This window comes from Sceloporus undulatus, chromosome 2, assembly GCF_019175285.1.
Source record: "Sceloporus undulatus isolate JIND9_A2432 ecotype Alabama chromosome 2, SceUnd_v1.1, whole genome shotgun sequence".
Taxonomy (NCBI): domain Eukaryota; kingdom Metazoa; phylum Chordata; class Lepidosauria; order Squamata; family Phrynosomatidae; genus Sceloporus; species Sceloporus undulatus.
The window spans coordinates 244,461,677-244,482,059 of record NC_056523.1 but is presented as its reverse complement, the minus strand read 5'-3'; the positions used below and the strand labels follow the sequence as shown (position 1 = coordinate 244,482,059).

Here is a 20,383-nt window from a genome sequence, read left to right as displayed (position 1 = left end):
ACACATACCCCAATACAGGCTCTCCACTGCATAGTTCTGCCAAAATGCTAATTTCTCCTTCTAAGGCAGAGGAAAAATTTATCAGGAGAAATGGTCTGATTCTTCAGGAGACCAGGAAAGACTTAGGCACTGAAGCCCCACTAGTTTTCAGGGTACTCCTGTGTCAGTGTTGATTTTGCACATGATGTTTTCATGCAAAGTTAATGAATAAAGGGCTTATTCCCTGTATTTATAATGCAATGAAACACATGATACCACGGCATAGTGCAACTTTAGGACAAGGGGGGAGACTTTGAAAGGTCAAATGTCTTTTATCATTTGTGTTTATAGCAACATAAAATGGTACAAGCCAAAGTCCTTTCACTTTGTGAGAATGCTTGATGGCCTGGGAAAACCATATAAACTCTTGTTGGGTCATATTAGTTTTAGATTAGTTCACATCAATTCCATTGATACAACCATATTCAGGGATAGCCATGTTGGCCATGTAGCAAAGTATAATAACTTCAAAAATCCACAAAGCAGTGATATCTTTATTTGAGCAACCAAAATGCACAAAATACATGATGTAAACTTGCAAAGCTCCACTGGCTTTTTCATCAGGCAAAGGTGTTAAAAATCGTACAGGAGATTAAAAAAATGGTGATGTTAGTCACACCCTGCCTTTTGCCAAGGTGTTGGTGTGTGTTGTTCTGTGTTGAAATATTGTGGAGGGATATCTATGCAAGCTGGTCCCTCCAGGCTCTGTGACACTGGGAACAAAGTATTCCAAAGTCCAGGAGATAAAATTTGAATTAGATTAGTAATGCAAAAAGGTACTTCCTCTGAGATCCAAGATGTCTATATCCTTTGTGATATCATAGGAGAGACCACTTCATGCGATGGCATGTGACCATTTGGGTTTTTTATACAGTACTTTTAAAATGCCCATTGCACAGCTGTGCTAGAACACAAGTTTTTTAATAAAATTGTTGCTTAGGGACATTCTGAAAATTAGATTTCCCTTCTCAAGAAATATGAGGGACATTCTGAAAATTAGACTTCCTTTCTCAAGAAAGATGAGGGACATTCTGAAAATTAGACTTCCCTTCTCAAGAAAGATGACAGACTAACCATCCTCTTTGTCAAAGGCAAGTAAATGGAGGTTAACCACAAGTTTACTGTCTGCAAATATCTTCCCCCGTTCTTAAAAGATGAAGTTGTGGAAGAGAATTACTAGGTGGATTCTACAACTTATAAATCACCAGCCTTAAATCAACACTGTAGAATGAATAAATATAAATAAATAAACAAAAGGAAGTCATAAATGTGGTCTGGAATATACTGGGATATAGATTCAGAACTAATTTCAGGACAACATGATGGCAAACAAGTGCATTATGTTGCATATAAGTGATTCAAGTTTCTAGTAATGGGTAGAAGCAGTGTAGGTTGATGTGAAGAATGGAAGATTAGTGCTTGGTGAGGAGCAGTTAAGGACAAAAGACAGAAGGAATAGAAGCAGCTCTGAGCACATTCTCTTTTCCTCGCTTTCCATCTGTCTGTCTCTTTGCCTTTCATCATTTTTCTTCATTTATTTATTTGTTTATTATATTTGAGCCTTGCATATTTGGTATCTTCCAAATACACAGAAACCTTCCTTGTCTGCTGGCCAGTGGCAGCTGATGACCTCTGTGTCAGTGAAAAGGGTAATCTACTCTGGACTTTAAACTTCCCTAAATTGGAGAATTCTTTCAAAAATCCTCACTGAAATCCCAGAGTGGATTCACTTTCCCACTGTCATGGGAGCTGTCCTGTTTATTGGCTAACATTACTTGCTTTGGAGCTGGAGCTGTGGCCTGGCTGGCATGAACAGGCATCCCATATAAGTCAAGAAGGCATGACTGGACAGGAATTGAGGGCTAAAGGAAAGGAGCCAAGCAGGTATTTGAGAGGCAGTCCTTATTTTTCAAAGCTGTTGATAAACAGACCACTCAGGACTGGAACTGATGTGACCTGGTTTGAATATATCTGCAGTTCCTAGTCAGTTAGACGTTTGATAGGTAAACCAGTCAAAGCTAAATGAACAGGAAACCTAAGAGACCTAAATGAAAAGGAAATAACAGAGGCCCTGTTGCTTCCCTTATCTTCTGGCTGGCTAATTCTAGCCCTGTGAGGCCCGGTGCCTAATTCACAGTGCTGAACTTGTTTCACCTTCTTTCTCTCTCCGTGCTGAGGTTTTTTCTCTACTTAGAAGCCAGAATCTTTATCTATGCCAGTGTAAGATCATCTTTTACAGTGCAAGTATAGGAAATGTCACCCATTAGATTTTGTTGGGTTGCATCTCCCCTCATCCCTCACCATTGGCCATGCTAGGATTGATATCAGTTGTAGTCCAATGTCCAGAGATGTGCACATTTCCCAGCCTTGTACAGTGGAATTGGCACTGTGGGGTGTTTGCATGTGTCCATGGTATGCTGAGTGCACATGCATGTGTGCAGTGTTGCTGGAACATTAGGAGAATTCAAAATGCAAAACAGAAATAGTTAAGGTCCTGGCAGGTGTATTCTTGTAGTACATAATCATGATTTTTAAATGATACAGTATTGAATGAAGGCTTGTGTAAGGCTGCCAGTCTGTTCAACTGGTTATAAGTTACACTGGTATTACTAAAAATAAGAGTAATTTATTTTTTTAAAAAACCATGACTATTGAATAAGGTAAGCCAACTCTCAATCTTGAATCTGGAGAAATTGCCTAGAAGCTTTCACTGGCAGCCTCTCCTTTCTCTCCAACTAAAAAACAAGATAATCCATACTGTATAAATATGATAGCACTGTCAGAATTCACATTCTCTGACCTGAAAAGAAAAGCATTAGATTGCAGAAAATGTGCATTTAAATCATTTAAAATAAATTTTAGAATGTCTTAAAAATACTCAGTGTGCACCTAATGACTTGTATGTTCACTGTGTTTCCAATTGCGCTTTAACTGCCACGGCTGATTTGGACAGAATCCTGGGATTTGTAGTTTGGTGGTGCACTAGAGCATTTTGACAGGAGATTCTAAATATCTCACTAAATTACAAATCACAGAATTCCATAAGCATGGCAGATAGGTGGAATCAAATTGCTATGATTGCATAATGTGAGACTTTTTTTATTCTGTACATGAGTCATTGGTTAGTGCTTCCCTGTTGTACTGTAATTTGAATGCTGACCTTCCCTTGTCTTCTAATTTTTGTGTGGGTGAATGTGGGAGGGATGGCATGGGAGCTGCTTGAAGGTAGAGTTTCTGCCTACCTGAAAGAGGCAGAGATTGAAAAAGACACTTTTTTGAACTTCAGCTTTGGCACGAGGAAGGTTCTTTTATAATCTAGAAGGTAACCTTTTCAAGCTCTGGTTAGTTTGTACCTTTTCCCCACCCCTGACACTTCTATGTGAAATGGTGTGAGGGTCATGCAGTCATATTCATTTAAGAAATTGTGCTTTTGAGCTTAGCCTTCTACAATGCTTATTGGTTTCATCTTGGAAGGGAAGAAGACTAGCGTTGCCACTCCTATGTCCTTTCCACACCACATCACACCACACCACAGAATCACTTATTTAGAATCCAGTACAGTGAATGACCAGTATATTAACCTCCAACTGTTCCAATTTGGCAAGAACAGTCCCTATTAATATTTTAATACTTTTTTCAGATGCTTTTAAAATGTCCCAGTTTCCTTCTCTTCCTTCCACTTTCTCACTTTTTTCTCAGCTTATTTCGATTGCTGCAAATATTCAAGTGCAAAAGTCATTTGCACTCAGTTAACTTAGTAGGGAAAGAAGGGAGAGTGGAATCTTGCCCAGTAGACTCAAATAGAAGTAAACTGTTGCATCATTTCCCAACTTGTGTGTTCTTCCTTATTAATGTATATACTTGACTATAAGTTGACCTCATCGATAAATCGAGGGCAGGTTTTGGGGCCAAAATTATGGATTTCAATATGATCCATCGATAAATCAAGGGTAACCTAGCGGCATGTAACTAAGGATGTAAAGGATGAAGCAAAGGAAAACAATGCCAAAGAATTTACAAAATTCTGGCAGGCATAAATGCTTGTGCTCACCGTAAAGGCTGGATGGAGAGGGGGATTGTGGGTTTGTTTTTTTTATAATAGTTAAAATACAGTACTTACATTGACATGTGGATAAGTTGACCCATTTTTGGGGGGGTCAATTTTTTTGACTAAAATTTCTAGACATGAGTAATAACTTGTTTCAAATTTGACCACACTGTGATGTTGTTTGACCACACATGTCCCAGTTTTTATCTGTGAAATGTTGGAGGAAATGTTGGGTTAATGCCAGGCCTCGGGGTAGGCATCCTAGCAAAAATTCTTGAGCATAAATAGCATTGGTCTATATGTGATACAGATGTATTTGGCATCATACAAGTAACTTTTTTGTTTGTTAAAATAGTATCTCTGTATGCTTTCTTAAAAGTGCACACATAACAGAGTGCTTTAAAAAAGAAGCAAGAGCTTTCTTGGATATGCTTGTGCTCCTTAAATTTAGCTCACCAGTTTTGGAAGTCCTAAATGAAATAATTGCTGGAAATGTTGATACCAGTTGGCATGCAACTTGAAGGAAAAGAGGGGTGGTAGGAAGAGAATGAAATCCCTTGGCTTCAGTGCTGTCAACTCAGGGCTGGCTTAGATTAGAGCTAATAGGAGGAAAATGAGGAGTAACCATAAAGGCATGAATGCAGTGTCAGTGCAGTATAGTTTTTCAAGGTAGGAGTTACTGAAGAAAGTGCAGAGGTGGATCTTGGCTTGGTTTCTGACCTTGAACAAGTAATTTATGGAGTGTCTACAATGAAGGCTGTATGCCAGCCTACTAAAATGTCCAGCTGCAGCCTTGGCAATCTGTTATCAGCAAGGCTCTGGGCACTGTTACTACCCACTCCCTCCCCTCTGATCTTCATTTTAAGCCCATCTAAGAGCTTTCTGAAAGATGTAGAGGCCCACATTTAAGTTCTACCATGGTAGGAAATTTTGATCAAGTTTGACTTGGTAAGTGATACACAATAAATCAATCTTTCCTCTCCCCATTAGTTTTGTGTGTGTGTGTGTGCGCGCGCGCAACTGCATGCGCCTTCAGGTCATCAATCAAATCAGTTGTGTCTTTTGAAAGATTACCTACAGCACTTGCTATTCCTTGGTAGCCTTCCATCCAAGTACTAACCAGAGCTGACCCTTCCAAGATCACACAGGATCTGGTGCCTTTATTGGCACACATTAATATTGGAGTGCGCTAATTGCAATACATGTTGAGCCTCCCTTATCCAAAATGCTTGGAACTAGAAGCAATTTGGATTTCAGATTTGCTTTTTGTTTTTTTAAATTTAGGAATACAGGGAGGTAGAGGATAGGGGGCTTGAAGACGTCTCATTGACAGGGTTGCCATTAGTCAAGCTCAACTCAAAGGCAGTTAACAGCAACAAAATTGCAATAGGTGTTTAGTCTCCCTTATCCAACATGCTTAGGATCAGAAGTGTTTTGGATTTCAATTTGTTTTTGTTTTTAATTTTGGAATACCTGTATTTGCATATATTTGCTTAATGAGATATCTTGGAGATGGGACCTAAGTCTAAACACAAGATTCATTTATGTTTCATATGCATCTTATAAACATAGCCTAAATGTAATTTTATACATAATATTTTTAATAATTTTGTGCATGAAACAAAGTTGATGTACACTGAACCATCAGAAAGCAAAGATGTCACTGTCTCAAAATCATGTGAAAAAGGTTTTGGTTTTTGGATTATTTTGGCTTGTAGAATTCTGGATAAGGGAGGCTCAACCTGTGTTTTCTTTTTACTTTTGTAAAGCCACTGTGGTATAGTGGTTTGAGTGTTGGACTGGAACTCTGGGAGACTGAGGTTCAAATCTCCGCTCAGCCATGGAAACTCTCTGGGTGACCTTTGGGTATTCACACACTCAGCCCAAGAGGAATGCAGTGGCAAACCTCCTCTGTATAAATCCAGCCAAGAGAACCCTAGGATAGGTTGCCAGAAGCTGGAGTTGACTACAGCACCCACAATAAAAACAAATGGCTACTTTTAAAAAGCTGTGTTCTAAGGAAGACTTTGTGTTTATTCTTGTGTTTTATTCTTTACAGGCAGGCTTGGGCTTTAGTTGGCGTAATTGGTGGTGGACAGTTGTCTTGCAATGAGTCTGTGAAAGACTATGTAAACCATAATACAGGCAAAGCAATTGCACAAAGAGAATTTGTTACACTGGATGGCCAGAGGTTTGCTGTGAGAGCTTTCAGTGAGTGGATTGATGGTAAGTGTATAGTTTCTTCTTTTTAAAAAACAAAACCAGGCAGTGAAACCATTTTCATCTGTCTTCTGCAGCTGGAACTGCTTAGCTCCAACCATACCTTACTGCTGTGCATCTGTGTGTTTCATGTGTGTTATGATCTGGTTTGAAGCCAAACATTCTATGAGCTCCAGAGTAAAAAAAATTCAGATTTAAAGAAAATGTAGATTATATTTTTCTATCCCTGTGTTTATAGGCACAGATAATAAAAGATACTGAGATGAAAGCATAGATTGGCCTGCTGCTAATGGTAAAAGTTCTCATGCTTTTGAGCATGTTACAGTTTTGCATTATTTCCTTTTTGGTTTCTTTACAAGATAACATTTTAAAACTTTTAAAATGTACCTTAGAAAGGTGTTTCTGTAGAAACTGCCTAGTAGCTTTTACAGAGTAAAAAAATACATTCTTGGTCTAAAGTGTTTACTAGCCACAGTAACTGAAGTTAGTTAAGAAATACTTGTTTGTGTACAGAAGAGTATAGCTATTGCAATGTGTCCTTAGCCACCTTCTTAGCTTTGAGCAGGAAAAGGAAACTGTGGTCTTGGCAACTCTGTCTTTAATGTACTGGAAGAGTAATTACCTGGCACCAAATATATTTTAGAAAGAAATGCATTCCTATTCTGGTCCATCCAACATTTTTTTTAAAAAAAGGTTGTTATACAGCTGCCTGGCAAATACAAGAAAAACTAGAGGTTCATCCCTAATGATGTTTGATACCTGGCCAATATAGAATTTACACTTCTTTATCTATATTAAGCAATAACATCTATTTTTGTCAGAGAACATGTGCTTCTGATGTGGATGCTCAGCTGGAGGATGCTCAGTAATCCTTGAGCTTTGTTTTCTCTTTCCTAGTTCCCAGTTATGATATGGAAGCTCTTCTTCCCTCTTTGTTCTAATTTCCAAATACAGCCGGCGCTCCGTATCCATGGATTCTTTGTCCATGGATTCAGCCATCCACCGCTTGAAAATACAGTATTCGCACGTGCGTGCGTGTTCCCAAAAAACAAACCTTGATTTTGCCATTTAATGTATGGAACACTATTTTACTACACCTTTGTATTTAATGAAAGTTGAGCATGGATTTTAGTATCTATGGGGGAGCCTAGATGATGGTGATGAGGATGATGATGATGATGATGATGATAGTTTATTTATAAAGTGCCATAAATTTACACTGCGCTGTACATAATCAGTTAATTTAAAAATAAAGACCTGCCTGAGGCATACAATCTAAAGTAAACAATAATAAGGGTACTTGTTAAAACACAACAGTAAAATATATTGGAAAACGGGTTAAAATAGAGGTTGTCCAAACCCAAGCAGATACTAAGGGTCTGCTGTAATGATAAATAAGAAGTTTGGGGTTCTTGAGGACATATGGTAGGAACTTAATTTCTCCTTTTTCCCAAGTGAAGCAGTTGTTTGTGTGCACACACACATGCACACACAAAAGAGAAATGGTGGTTGCAGGAGAATAATGAAAGAGACTCCTTATGTGATCACGACAGTATGGGAAGAAGGATATAGCTCTCTTCCTCATGCTGTATTGCCAACATTGAAACTGAATCTCGTACCACTTTAGTGCTACACAGAGACAAATAGGAGAGATTTTCAGGGGCTGACTATGAAGCCAGTTCACAATTGCCTCTCTTCAGTCACATGTTAAGGAACAACTCCACTAAGCAACTCATGTGGTTAAATAGGCCTGAAGGATAAGGTGGGAGACCACTTGGAATAACTGGGAGGAACTGAGGGCTTCAATTGCAATCCGTGGCAGCTGATTGATGGATGGTTCCCACCAAATTGATTCACTCTGCTCTTCCCCAAGGGCTGCTTAATTAGGGGCAGGTCTTTTAATAGCTTCCATATAATAGTTTCTATACAGCATTTATCAGGGGGAAATGGTTTGGCTCCCACCACCCCATGTTGTAATTCACCATGAGTTCGGTCCCATGTAAAGAGAAAGGTGGGATATAAATAAATTAATTAAATATGTCCTTTTTTATATACAATTTTGGGAGTCTCCTACATGTAAAGGAAATCCTACCTTCATTTTGGCACTCTGTTCATTGGCAGTGGATGCCACCTTTAGCACCATGTGATGAATTTTGATCTTGCAAATTAGGTTTGAATGTGTACTTAATTGTTTTATGTAAAACAGTTATGAGTATATTTGTCAAAACCATGTCAAAATACAGGTTCTAAATACCTAAAATCAACAGGAGAATGATATATTTACTGATTTAAGGTGTTCCAAAGTGGGGTTTCCAGATTGAAGCCGTGGATGGAGTGATACTGGATCTCTCAGAAGATGTTAGTATGTGGAATCCTGAAGACCAAATTGTTGTCGCAAGTACTGATTATTCTATGTACCAGGCAGAAGAATTCAGCCTGCTTCCTTGTCCAGAATGCAACAAATACCAAGTCAAAGTTAGAGGTAAGAGCTGGAAGAGAAGCAATTATAAACATGTACTGCAAGGTTTGTATTTCCTCATGATTTGTGGTCCTCCTGTCTGATTTTAATGCATTGTCTTTCTAGTCCTCTGACTTTCTAGCTTTTTCAGCAAATGTAACTTCTATTCCTGTCTAAAATCATTGTTTGACTCTGATATTACATGCACACCATTGTCTTTATCAGCTGAAGGCTTATGGAAAGAAAGTTTCAGATCCCATGATGTGAAATAAATATCATCTAGTTAAAATCTGTTTTGTTCATATTTTTGAAGCTTCCTCTTTTATTAATAATGGCTTCTTCTTCGTGGTCTCTGCGAATCATACAAATGGGTTTCACTGCGCAGGCGCAGTGAAACCCATTTGTATGTATTCGCAGATGACCACTCGAAGAAATACCGTTACAGGTAAGCAACCTGTCCTTCTTCTTCGTGGTCTCTGCGAATCATACAAATGGGTTTCACTGCGCCTGCGCAGTGAAACCCATTTGTATGTATTCGCAGATGACCACTCGAAGAAATACCGTTACAGGTAAGCAACCTGTCCTTCCCCTTTTATGGACTGATTTCCTAAATACTTTCTTTGCACTCAGCTGTGTCGGGACTGCTTTCTAAGCCAAGCAGACACCCATCATTTCTTTGTATTCTTGGTCTTTTCTCCTGTAGTATTGGTGCCATTTCTACAAGGGGCACTTGGTAAACCATTTGGTTTTTCCCATTGCAGACAAAAGGTGGGTATCTCTCCACTGCAATAAACTGGTCAGGGTCACATTTCTTTTCTTCATGAACCACAGTTGTTTTATTAATTCCTTACATTTCTGTACTGCACAACTACTGAAGTTGTTCAGGCTGTTCACAAACTAAAGTTTCAGAAGGCTAAAATGATGAGAGAATCACATGTGTTTAGGAGGTATTTGGGGCTAAAAAACTTTTCCTGTTTTTGGTAGGTGTAATGAACAGACTTGTGGGCTTCACAAAGCCCACTGTCCTCACTTTTTCCACCTTGCTGCAAACCTAGGAGGCATCTAGACTGCTCAGAGGGATAGCTTGATCATTTCAGCTGCTACAGAATAACCAGATTTTGACAGAACCACCTTCTGCACTGGCAGGAAGATGCCCCAGACACCGTTACACTCTATAGGAATTCTTCACCTTCCAAGGGCAGACCATTTTAATAGGTCCCTTATTATTCTGGAGATCAAAAAGGTTGTGAAAGTTTAAACATCAGTAGGAGGTAATCCAGCTATGACAAGAGGATAGGAGTAAATTGCCGCTTTTTCAAATCACCATGTTCCTGTCAGATACTGATCAATCAAAATCTCCATTTTATGCATGCTGCCCCTTCTGCTTGAAATACAGACCTCTTCATCTTACTAGTGAAATTTTATTCTCTGCTTCTCTAAGTCCTCAGACTTCAGCATCTGCAGAAAGCTTGTGCCAACTCTCTCTCTCATGAACAAGCAAATTATTCCCATATGGAAGCAGTTCCTCAGCTTTCTGTTCCTTTAATATCCAGTTTCCTTCACAGTTCCAAAAACCTGTCAAGAGCCTCATCCCTTCCTACTTCTGAGGCATGTACAGTCTTGCTGGGCTTTGGTGCAACAAATCAACTTCACTTGAGCTGTTAAAACATCGCGGGTTAGTGTCTTTCTACATTAAACTACAGTCTACATAATGTGTATCCCTTATTTTCATTTTAGGTTTGCATGGTACTACAAGTTAATTATGTGTTAAGTTTGTTTGAAACAATTTGCACGGAATATATGTTGGGGGTTGGAAATTATGGCTCTTGAACAGTTCAGTATGAAGTAGCCATTAGCAAAGCTATATTGGAAGAGTAGGGCCTCATCACAGCTGTCCTGATAGTGACACCCCTAGGAACAGTCTAAAAATGCAAGTGGCTCTGTTTATCTGTATACATATTTAGTTATTTTTAGCAGTTTTTGTTTTTACCAGATTCTTCTTCTGCTTCTTCTTCTTCTTCTTCAAAGCAAGTGGGTCTTGCCCGTTGTTATTATGTGCCTGTAAGTCAACTCTGTCTTTTGGTAACCCTAAAGTGAACCTATTATGGGATTTTCTTGGCAAGATTTACTGAGAGGATGTTTTCCATTACCTTCCTCTTAGGCTGAGAGAATATGATTTGCCACTTAGGTAGCCTTGGCTGTACAAACTGTAGTCTCCCAGAATGGTAGTCCAACAGTCCAACCACAGTACCATTCTAGCTGTCCTTGCTCCATCTTCCACCCCAAAATACTTTGGAATACAATAGGCTGGTATCGTTTCTGGGAAAATCCAATTCAAGAAGGATGTGGACTAATGTGAGGACTAAAGCTAAACTTAGAAGGAACAGCGGAATTTCGCAATACGTTGTTTCTGGGAAAATCCAATTCAAGAAGGATGTGGACTAACATGAGAACTAAAGCTAAACTTAGAAGGAACAGCGGAATCTGGGTGAGGGAGGGATATGATGTCATAGCCTCTGCTAATTAGTGACTAAGGCTTCAACCCTTTGAGCCTGGTCCCAATACACCATAGGCTTTTTTGTATGTGGCCAGAAGAACATGACCTACCCATGTGATGCAGCAGCTAATAAAGCCAATGTGTCAATAGGAGTATTGTGCCTAGATTGAGGGTAGTAATAGTGCCACTTGCTTCTGCTTTTGTGAGATCTCACCTTGAATACTGTGTCTAGTTCTGGGCACGACTATTCAAGAAGGATGTTGACAAGCTGGAATGTGTCCATAGGAAGGTAACCAAAATGGTGAAAGATATGGAAACAGTGCCCTATGAAGAGCAACTTAAGGAGCTGGGTATGTTTAGCCTGAGGAAAAGAAGGTTAAGAGGTGACATAATATCCATGTTTAAATATTTGAAGGGATGTTGCACTGAGAATTGACCAAGCTTGTTTTCTGCTGTTCCAGAGATTAAGACAGGGTGCAATGGATTCAAATTGCAAGAAAAAAGATTCTACCTAAATATGAAGAACTTCCACAGTGGAACACGCTAGCTCAGAAAGTGGTGGAGTCTCCTTCTTTGGAAATTTTAAACAGAGTCTGGATGTCCATCTGTTGGAAGTGCTTTGATTGTGTCTTCTTGCATGACAGAATGGGGTTGGACTGGGGGGCCCATATGGTCTCTTCCAACTCTGTGGTTCTGTGGTTCTTATAAAGTTTTACAAGACTTACATAGTCAGTTGAAAAAGTTTCAGGAAGAATGATTTGTAACTTAAAGGTTACATATCATTCAGTACAATTTCTTCTTTTAGTTACACCATCTGACTGTTATTTTCCATGCCATGTAGCCTGTATGCTAGTAAAATATTTACTATGGCAGATGCACATGTTGGTGAAAAATGTTTGATCATGTAGTAGAAAAAATGGATAGAGGCCCCTCTGAGATGGAAACAGTTTGCATTTTTAATAGAGAAGGAAAAATAAGGGAATTCATGAAAACAATACTGATTAGAAACATGGTGGGAAAGTAATTACACAGTTGAACATATTATTTAGCTCTGAATGATTACTTACAGCAGTTATGAGACCTATAAAGCTGTTTTGTCTTTTCAGCATTGAAATAGATAAATGTTGCTAACTTACTCTCCTTGTCTAGTGAGAACTTCCTATTCTAACCTCTGGAGTAAACTTTAAACGTGCATAAATTCAGAATTGGGAAGAAAGTAATTTGTGATGTCATCTTTAACTGGGAAAATTGTTTTTAGGGCCCAAACAGACAGGCCAAAATAAAGCTGCTTTGGGTCACTTTGGAGGTATGCTGTTTAAATGACACATACATCTTAAGAGGCCGGAAGCCATGCCAAAGCTGTGCTCCACCCCTCAGAAAAATTGCCTGAGCTCCATTCCTCTGCATACACCTGTGGCCCTCAAACTGATAAACGCAAACCAGAGGCAACCCACATTTACTTCCAGTCTCATTTTCAGATAAAATGCAATAGTAAGACCCATTGCCAGGGTGAAAACTGTGCTCCTACTACTTCAGTTGCCCATCCCAATCTAAAGTTATATTCAGTTTGGTTAAAATAAAAAGTCTTCCGCTGTAGGTTGATTCCTATACAGAAATACTATATGTAATTTTATTGTATGAGTTTTCTGCACAAAAAATAATGGCTAACAACCATACATTGTCAGATGCAACTATAGTGACAGAGGGTCTGGCAGAGATAGACATCCCCAGTTAGAGATCCTATAGTTACTGAATAGAATACCAGCCAATACATCTGCGCTGTAATCTTTGTATTTCATACAAAATATACATTTTCTACACGGCAAAGCCATGTATTTCTTGTTAACTGCCATCAAGTTGATTTTGCCTTATGGCCACCCCATGAATGAGGAAGCTCCAAGTCACCCTATCATGAACAGGACTGCTCAGGTCCTGCAGACTCAAGGCCGTGGCTTCCCTGAGTGAGTGAGTGAGTCTGTCTGTCTGTCTGTCTGTCTGTCTATTTATTTACACATACCTATCCACCTGTAATGTGGTTTTCCTCTTTTCCTGCTGCCTTCTACCTTACCTAGCATTATTGTCTTTTCTGGAGAGTCATGCCTTCACAAGATATGGCCTAGGTATGACAGTCTCACTTTAGTCATCTTGGCTTCCAGGGAGAGCTCAAACTTGATTTGTTCTAGAACCTATTTATTTGTCTTTTTTTTTTTTTTTTTTTTGGCAGTCTGTGATATCCACATAGGTCTCCTACAGCACCACACTTCAGATGAGTTGATTCTCTTCTTGTCAGCTTCCTTCACTGTCCAGGTTTCATAACCACACATAGAAACTGGAAATACAATGGCATGGACAATCTCCATGGAAGCCAAGATGACTATCACTAATATATCTTTACAATTGAGGGTCTTATCTAGTTTCTTCCTAGGTGCCCTTTCAAGTCCTAGTCTTCTTCTGATTTTTTGACTACAGTCTCAGATGAAGTGCAACCCCATCCTGAATAGGCTGTGACTCCAATCCCAGACTGGTTTTCCTACTGTCCAGTAGCGGTTCAATTTTGTCTGGATTAAGCCTTGGTATATTCACTCATATCCAGTCCTTCACTGCATCCAGACAACAAATGGCACCATTTGTAAATTAGAGCTGGGTATCATCAGCATATTGATGACACCCAACCCCAAAGCTCCAAATGACATCGCTCAGAAGCTTCATATAGATATTAAAAAGTATAGGGGACAATATTGGCCCCTGTGGACCCACAATCTAATGGCCCAAAGGCTGAACAATAGTCCCCCAGTACCATCCTCTGGGAAATTTCAGCCAAAAATACTGAAACCAAATGCTTCCACTCCTCTTTTTTAAAGTATTTTAAAAAATGACTTTAAAATTGCCATTCTTTCTTCATATATCATTGTTGTATAAACTGGAAAGAAAATCAAGATTGTCATCCCAGCCATATCAATGTCTCTGGTAGATCTTTTTTCCCCCACAGACTTCTCTTTCAACATTAATTACAAAATAGGTGATAAAACAGTTGCTATCCAAAAAGATACATGAGATGCTGCAGGATGACTCCCCAATTCCACTTTTACTGATGTCAAAGATGAAAATAAACCAAATTTTAAAGAAGGAATTGCCCTTAAGTGGGCTTCTTCCCTGACTAGTTGTGTTGCATTCTCTTTTCAGATTACTTGTGAACCAATTATGGAGTGATCCAATTCTGTATTAAACACTGTATAACCAAGAGCAAATTCTTGGAAAGGAGATTAACAGAAGTTAGCAGGTTGTCTATATTTGTGATAGTGAAGAACTGACAGTATTGTTTTCCTTTCATGTGATTTCTTTTTGAAATAGAAATTCCTCAGTTCCATCATATAGGAGAAATCATTGATGGAGTGGACATGAGAGCTGAGGTTGGAGTTCTTACCAGGAACATTTTAATAAAGGGAGAGATGGAAGATTCCTGTTATACTGGTAAAGAGTGCCGGTTCTTCAATTATGATACTTTTGGTGGACATATCAAGGTAGGTGGAACATGCTGGCTTTTTCCTCTCAGTTTCCTGTTGTGTAACCAGTAGCTTTTGTTCCTATAGATTTGGTGTGATGATGGAAGTGTCTTTCCTTTGTATACAGTCTTTGTGAGATGTTGAGCAACAGGAGGTTTCAGAAGCCTGGTAATTCACTATTACTACTATTTGATATATTGTGAACCAGCAAAGCTACTTTTATACAAAAGTCCAGTTCTAACCTACTTTTACCACTTTGAATGGTAACAGGCCTTTCAGCATCCCCAGCTGTGATAATAATAATAATAAGAAGAAGAAGAAGAAGAAGAAGTTCTATTTATGTTGTTCCACCTCTCCCGACGGATCAAAGTGGGATTACAGTCAAATTATGCAAATCAACAATAATACTAATAACAGTTATTTAAAATCACAATCTAAAACCATGTGCTATCTAAAAACAATTAATACAATATAAAAACTCATTGACATCCTGAGGTAGACTCCTGTTTGAGAGATAGCATTTTTCTCAGGTCTATAAAAGATCAGGGGGGTATGCTTGCCGGAAGAGGTACTGTATATACTCATGCATAAATCTAGAAATTTAGGTCAAAAAATTGACCTCGAAAACCTGAAGCGACTTATCCACGGGTCAATGTAAGTACTGTATCTTAACTCTTATTTAAAAGAAGGAACCATCTCCTGATGAAAAGCAAGAGTAGCATATGTGAAGCACTGGTTCACCCTGCTCTCTTATCCATCCAGACTTAAGAATAAGCACAAAGAGTTATGTCTGCTGGAATTTTGTAAATTCTTTGACATTGTTTTGCTTTGCGTCATCCTCTAGATCCTTTGCTATATGCCCCTAAATTTTAACCCTCGACTCATTCATGGGTCATAGCAAAATCCATAATTTTGGTCCTAAAACTTGCCCTCGACTTATACGTGAGGTGGACTTATAGTCGAGTATATACGGTTAAGTTTTCAACGCCTTTTTGAAAGCATCCAAGGTACAAATTAGTCGGAGCTCTTCCGGAAGATTATTCCAAAGCTTTGGGGCCATAGCCGAGAATGCTCTTTGGTGAGTAGTTGTTAACCTCACCTTGGGATGCTCAACTAAGTTCTTCCCAGATGTTTGGAGAGTGCAGGGCGGATTATGTCGGGAGAGGCGTTCCCTCAAGTAACTCGGGCCCAAGCCATGTAGGGGTTTAAAGGTAATAACCAACACTTTGTATTGGTCCCGGAAGCTAATTGGCAGCCAGTGTAAAGATTTTAGTACAGGTGTTATGTGCTCTGACCTTGAGGTTCCAGTGACCACTCTGGCTGCTGCATTTTGGACTAGTTGAAGCTTCCAAACTTGGTACAAAGGTAGCCTTATGTAGAGCCTGTTACAGAAATCTAAGCGAGATATTACCAGTGTGTGTACTACAGTTTCAAGGTCCTTTCGGTCCAGGTAGGGACGCAGTTGGCGTATCAGCTGAAGCTGGTACCAAACACTCCTGGCCATTGCATCTACGTGAGATTATAACTGTAGGGATGAGTCCAGGAGTACTCCCAAACTGCGAACTTTGTCCTTTAGGGGAAGTGTGACCCCGTCCAGGACTGGATGGCAAATCTCCCTGCCTGGACTTGGGGTACCTATCACGAGTACCTCTGTTTTCTCTGGATTTAATCTGAGTTTGTTTTCCCTCATCCAGCCCATTACTGACCCCAGGCAGGCATCTAGAGGAGAGATGCCTTCCTTAGTCACTGTGTCACTCAGATTCATGGAGAGATAGATCTGGGTGTCATCAGCGTATTGATAACACCGTGCTCCATGTTTCCGGATGATCTGTCCCAGTGGCTTCATGTAAATGTTAAACAGCATGGGAGACAGGATGGCGCCCTGAGGTACGCCAGATGTCAGTTCTCTTTTACGAGAGCAACTGTCCCCCAGCCTCACCATCTGGAACCTTCCCGAGAGGTAGGATCGTAGCCACTGGAGCGCAGTGCCCCCAATACCTAACTCTCTTTCCAGAAGGATACCATGGTCGATGGTATCAAAGGCCGCTGAGATGTCCAAGAGCACCAACAGGGTCACACTTCCCTTGTTAATGCCCAGATGGAGATCATCAACTAAGGCGACCATGGCCGTCTCAATTCTGCACCCCGCTCTAAAGCCAATTTGAAATGGGTCCAGATAATCAGCTTCGTCCAAGACAGCTTGGAGTTAGAAGGCGACCGCCCTCTCAATCATCTTGCCCAAGAATGGTAATAAGGAGACCGGTCTATAGTTATTCCTCAACAGGGGATCTAGGGAGGGTTTCTTTAAGAGCAGCTTCACTATCACCTGTTTTAGGGTAGATGGAAATATTCCCTCCCGAAAGGATGCATTTATTATAAGTTGTAACGATATTTTTATTGCATCTCCTCCCTGTACAGTCAACCAAGAAGGGCAAGGGTCAAGGGGGCATGTAGTCTTCCTTACGCTTCCAAGGAGCTTGTCCACGTCATCGGTATCTACAAACTCAAAGTGATCCAGCTTAATCCTATTTACAGAGTTACTGAATACCTCTCTTATTGATTCTGTCAAAAAGCCAGTGTCGAGATCAGCCCTTATCTGAGAGATTTTATCAGGGAAAAAAGTCATTAAAAGCATTGCAGCAGGCTGTAGTTGGTTCTAATAAAGGGTTCAGGGTGGCAGGTAATTGAGTTAATTCCTTAACCACCCTGAACAGCTCTGCTGGGCGAGACTCCGCCAATGCAATCGGTGCAGCACAGAACGAGTTCTTTGCTGCATCAATTGCCACTCCGTAGGAACGTAACATGTTCTCATGGAGTGTCTTATCAGATATGTGCTGATGTTTCCACCAGCGGTGTTCTAGTCGTTGCGCATCCCGCTTCATCTGGCAGAGATCTTCCGTATACCAGGATTTTCTATTAGGAGCGGACTGGAAAGGACACTCGGGAGGGATAGTGTCTATTGCCCCAGTAAAGTTATTATTCCAGATATTAACCAGGGTTTCGATAGACCCGGAATTGTTTCAACCATAATACCCCCTAGGGCTTCTTGGAACCTTTTGGGTTCCATCAGCTTTCGAGGACGGACCATCCTAATAGGTCTTCCATCCCTGAGGGGTTTTTGGTTTGTGGCCTTCAGTCCTACCTTAATCAGGAAGGGATGCATCCATGACAGGGGAGAGGTATATTCTACCTCTGCCCATGGATATTCCTTGAGATCCTTTTAATTAGAGCTCATGGGGATCAGACTTGTGATTTCATTAATTTGCAATATGTGCTCAGCCTATTGTTTTTAAGTTAAACTGGTTTTCAGCATTTTTACCTTTGTATCCAGCGAAAATGGTTGCTGTAAAGTTTGTTAAATCAGTAACAGCTTGTCTGCCTGCAGTTTACAGTCTGTTGGTTGAATTAGTCATTTCTGCTTTTTTCAGATTCTGAAGAATTTCACATCTGTTCATTTGTCCTACGTGGAACTTAAACAAATGGGTCAGCAGGTGCATGGAGCTTACCCTGTTCACTTTCACCGCTGTGGAGATGTGGATGAGAAAGGAGGGTATAACTACCAGACTTACGTAGAGGGCCTCTCAATTCATCATTGTTTCTCCAGATGTGTTACCATTCATGCAACAAATGGCTTGCTGGTAGGAATAATGAATAATGCAAAGTCTGAAATTACTGTTTTGAAATGGGAGTCGGAAAGAATAAACATACTTTTGGTTAGATCCTCTGAAGAGACTGAAACAGACCTTCTTAGCCCATCTTCCCACATCAGCTCCACAAGCCCCATGCAAAAGATTGGAGGGGGGGGCTGTTTTTTGCTGAATAGGATGAGGTATGGGTAAGAGAGAGTGTCTTCCAAAAAATCAGGTAAAAATATGCATCAGCTTCTTCCGTTTATGGAGGGCAGAACTTGGGTCCATTATTCTTCAAGTTTCCTCTTATAAAACTGGACATTCTAGACCCTCGGAAGACTTCCCTTTGACCTTTTGTGGTGTTAACAGTAGCCTTGATTTAAAATCTTGTGAGTTATAGGCATAACAACACTTTTTGATAAATTACAATCAATCCCTCATTCCTGTTTTTTTCCCTTTTTGTCCTTCTTCCTCTACCCAAGTACAAGCTCCCTCAATTAAATTCTTCTTCAGACTGGACTGTATCATGGTTAGCATTGTCTTTGCACCAATGTTTTGCATTACTTAGCTGCTACATATTGCAGTATTGAACCATAGTTTAAAATGAAGCCATCTGATCTAAGCAAACAATAAAGTAGTTTATTCCTCTAGCTGAATATACATTTGCATAGTGTAGCTTTGCACTGTTACACATGCACAATAATGATAAGACAGAGTTACAACCAATACATGTTTTTCTAATGGTTGGTCTTAACTAATGGTTTACATTGAAAATCAGTCATCCAAAGGGAAATGACATTTTAAGGAATCCCTGGGACGGGGTAATTATTGCTGGATTCCCATTCCTTAAAAATATTAAATTTGCTGCAAATGTTTAAATAGCATAAATGAACTATACATATGCGCCTCTCTGTTTTCTGTGCATCTTGTTCTTTTCAATGAATAGTTTCCAGCTTAATAATTCCAGATTTCTCAGGCAGCATGCATACATATTAGATGTTTCAGTCCAAGCATTGGATACCCATCGGGATTGCCTTACTTGATCCAAACAGATTTTTCATTGAAGTCAGCATGGTGTGGTATCAATAAATAAATTAAACTGAGCCACCTAGAGAAATAATCGTAAGCAAACCATGCTCAAAAATGAGAAAGACATTTTACCCGTTGCAAAACTTGGCATTTGATTTCACCTTTTAAAATTTAATTCCTTTTGTCAGGTATCAGATTCACATAATAAAAGCAAATGATCAATTTTTAGATTTTTTTTTTTTAAATGAAGTTGTGGATCACTTGGGACAACCATATTAATCAGGCTTATTGCCAAAATGGAAACATTTGTGCATTTGGGAAAGAGCAAGTAGGAAACTCCTACTGTAATGTCTCGATTGAGGGTTGAAGTGGACTTACTAATGGTTATCTTTGATATTGGGAGTCCATAAAATGTGATCATCATGACTACAAGACTTTGTAAGCACACCATTGTTGCTCCAAGTCAAGAGAATTCAGGAGGAGCCAAGAACTAACTTTGCCTAAGCAAAGAATTAGCAGTTTCTAAAAGTATTATGAGTTGTTTGTTGGGGCTAGCATTTGCTGACTGATGAATAGTTGCCAGCTTGGCAATTGGTTGTCCTTAAGCTACTTAAACTTTGAGGACACTTTTCTGTTTTATTAGTTGCTTGTATGAAGTGGTGACTATGTATTGCAGGAAGGTGTTAACCATGTTAGGTAAACTACTTATGGGCAGGACTGGGGAGTAGTGGTGATTTGGGGTTACTCTTTGCCCTACTCTGGAGTAAGATTTTTTCTTAATGTTACTCCTACTCCAATTCCTTTAAAAACCTCTTATTCCTTTACTCCTTACTCCTACTCTCCAGTCCTGCTTATGGGAGTAGAGTTTGCATAGAACCATTAAAATCAAGCAAACTGCATAGTTACTACTGGAAAGGCACCACTTTGGATTGCCAGAAGTGACTTTGTTCCCACAGTCAC

The 20,383-nt window shown here is 39.7% G+C and overlaps 1 protein-coding gene across 7 annotated transcripts in view; it reads left to right on the top strand.

Moving 5' to 3' along the window:
• The window catches only part of CEMIP2 (cell migration inducing hyaluronidase 2), a 76,986-nt gene that overhangs the window by 27,479 nt on the left and 29,124 nt on the right, over nt 1-20,383 (top strand). For 6 of the 7 annotated variants that reach the window (XM_042449157.1, XM_042449156.1, XM_042449153.1 and 3 more), the window contains 4 exons: nt 6,147-6,313; nt 8,601-8,789; nt 14,614-14,783; nt 18,194-18,403. In XM_042449157.1, coding sequence (XP_042305091.1) covers nt 6,147-6,313; nt 8,601-8,789; nt 14,614-14,783; nt 18,194-18,403 — 736 coding nt within the window. The other variant, XM_042449159.1, reaches the window with a different exon arrangement.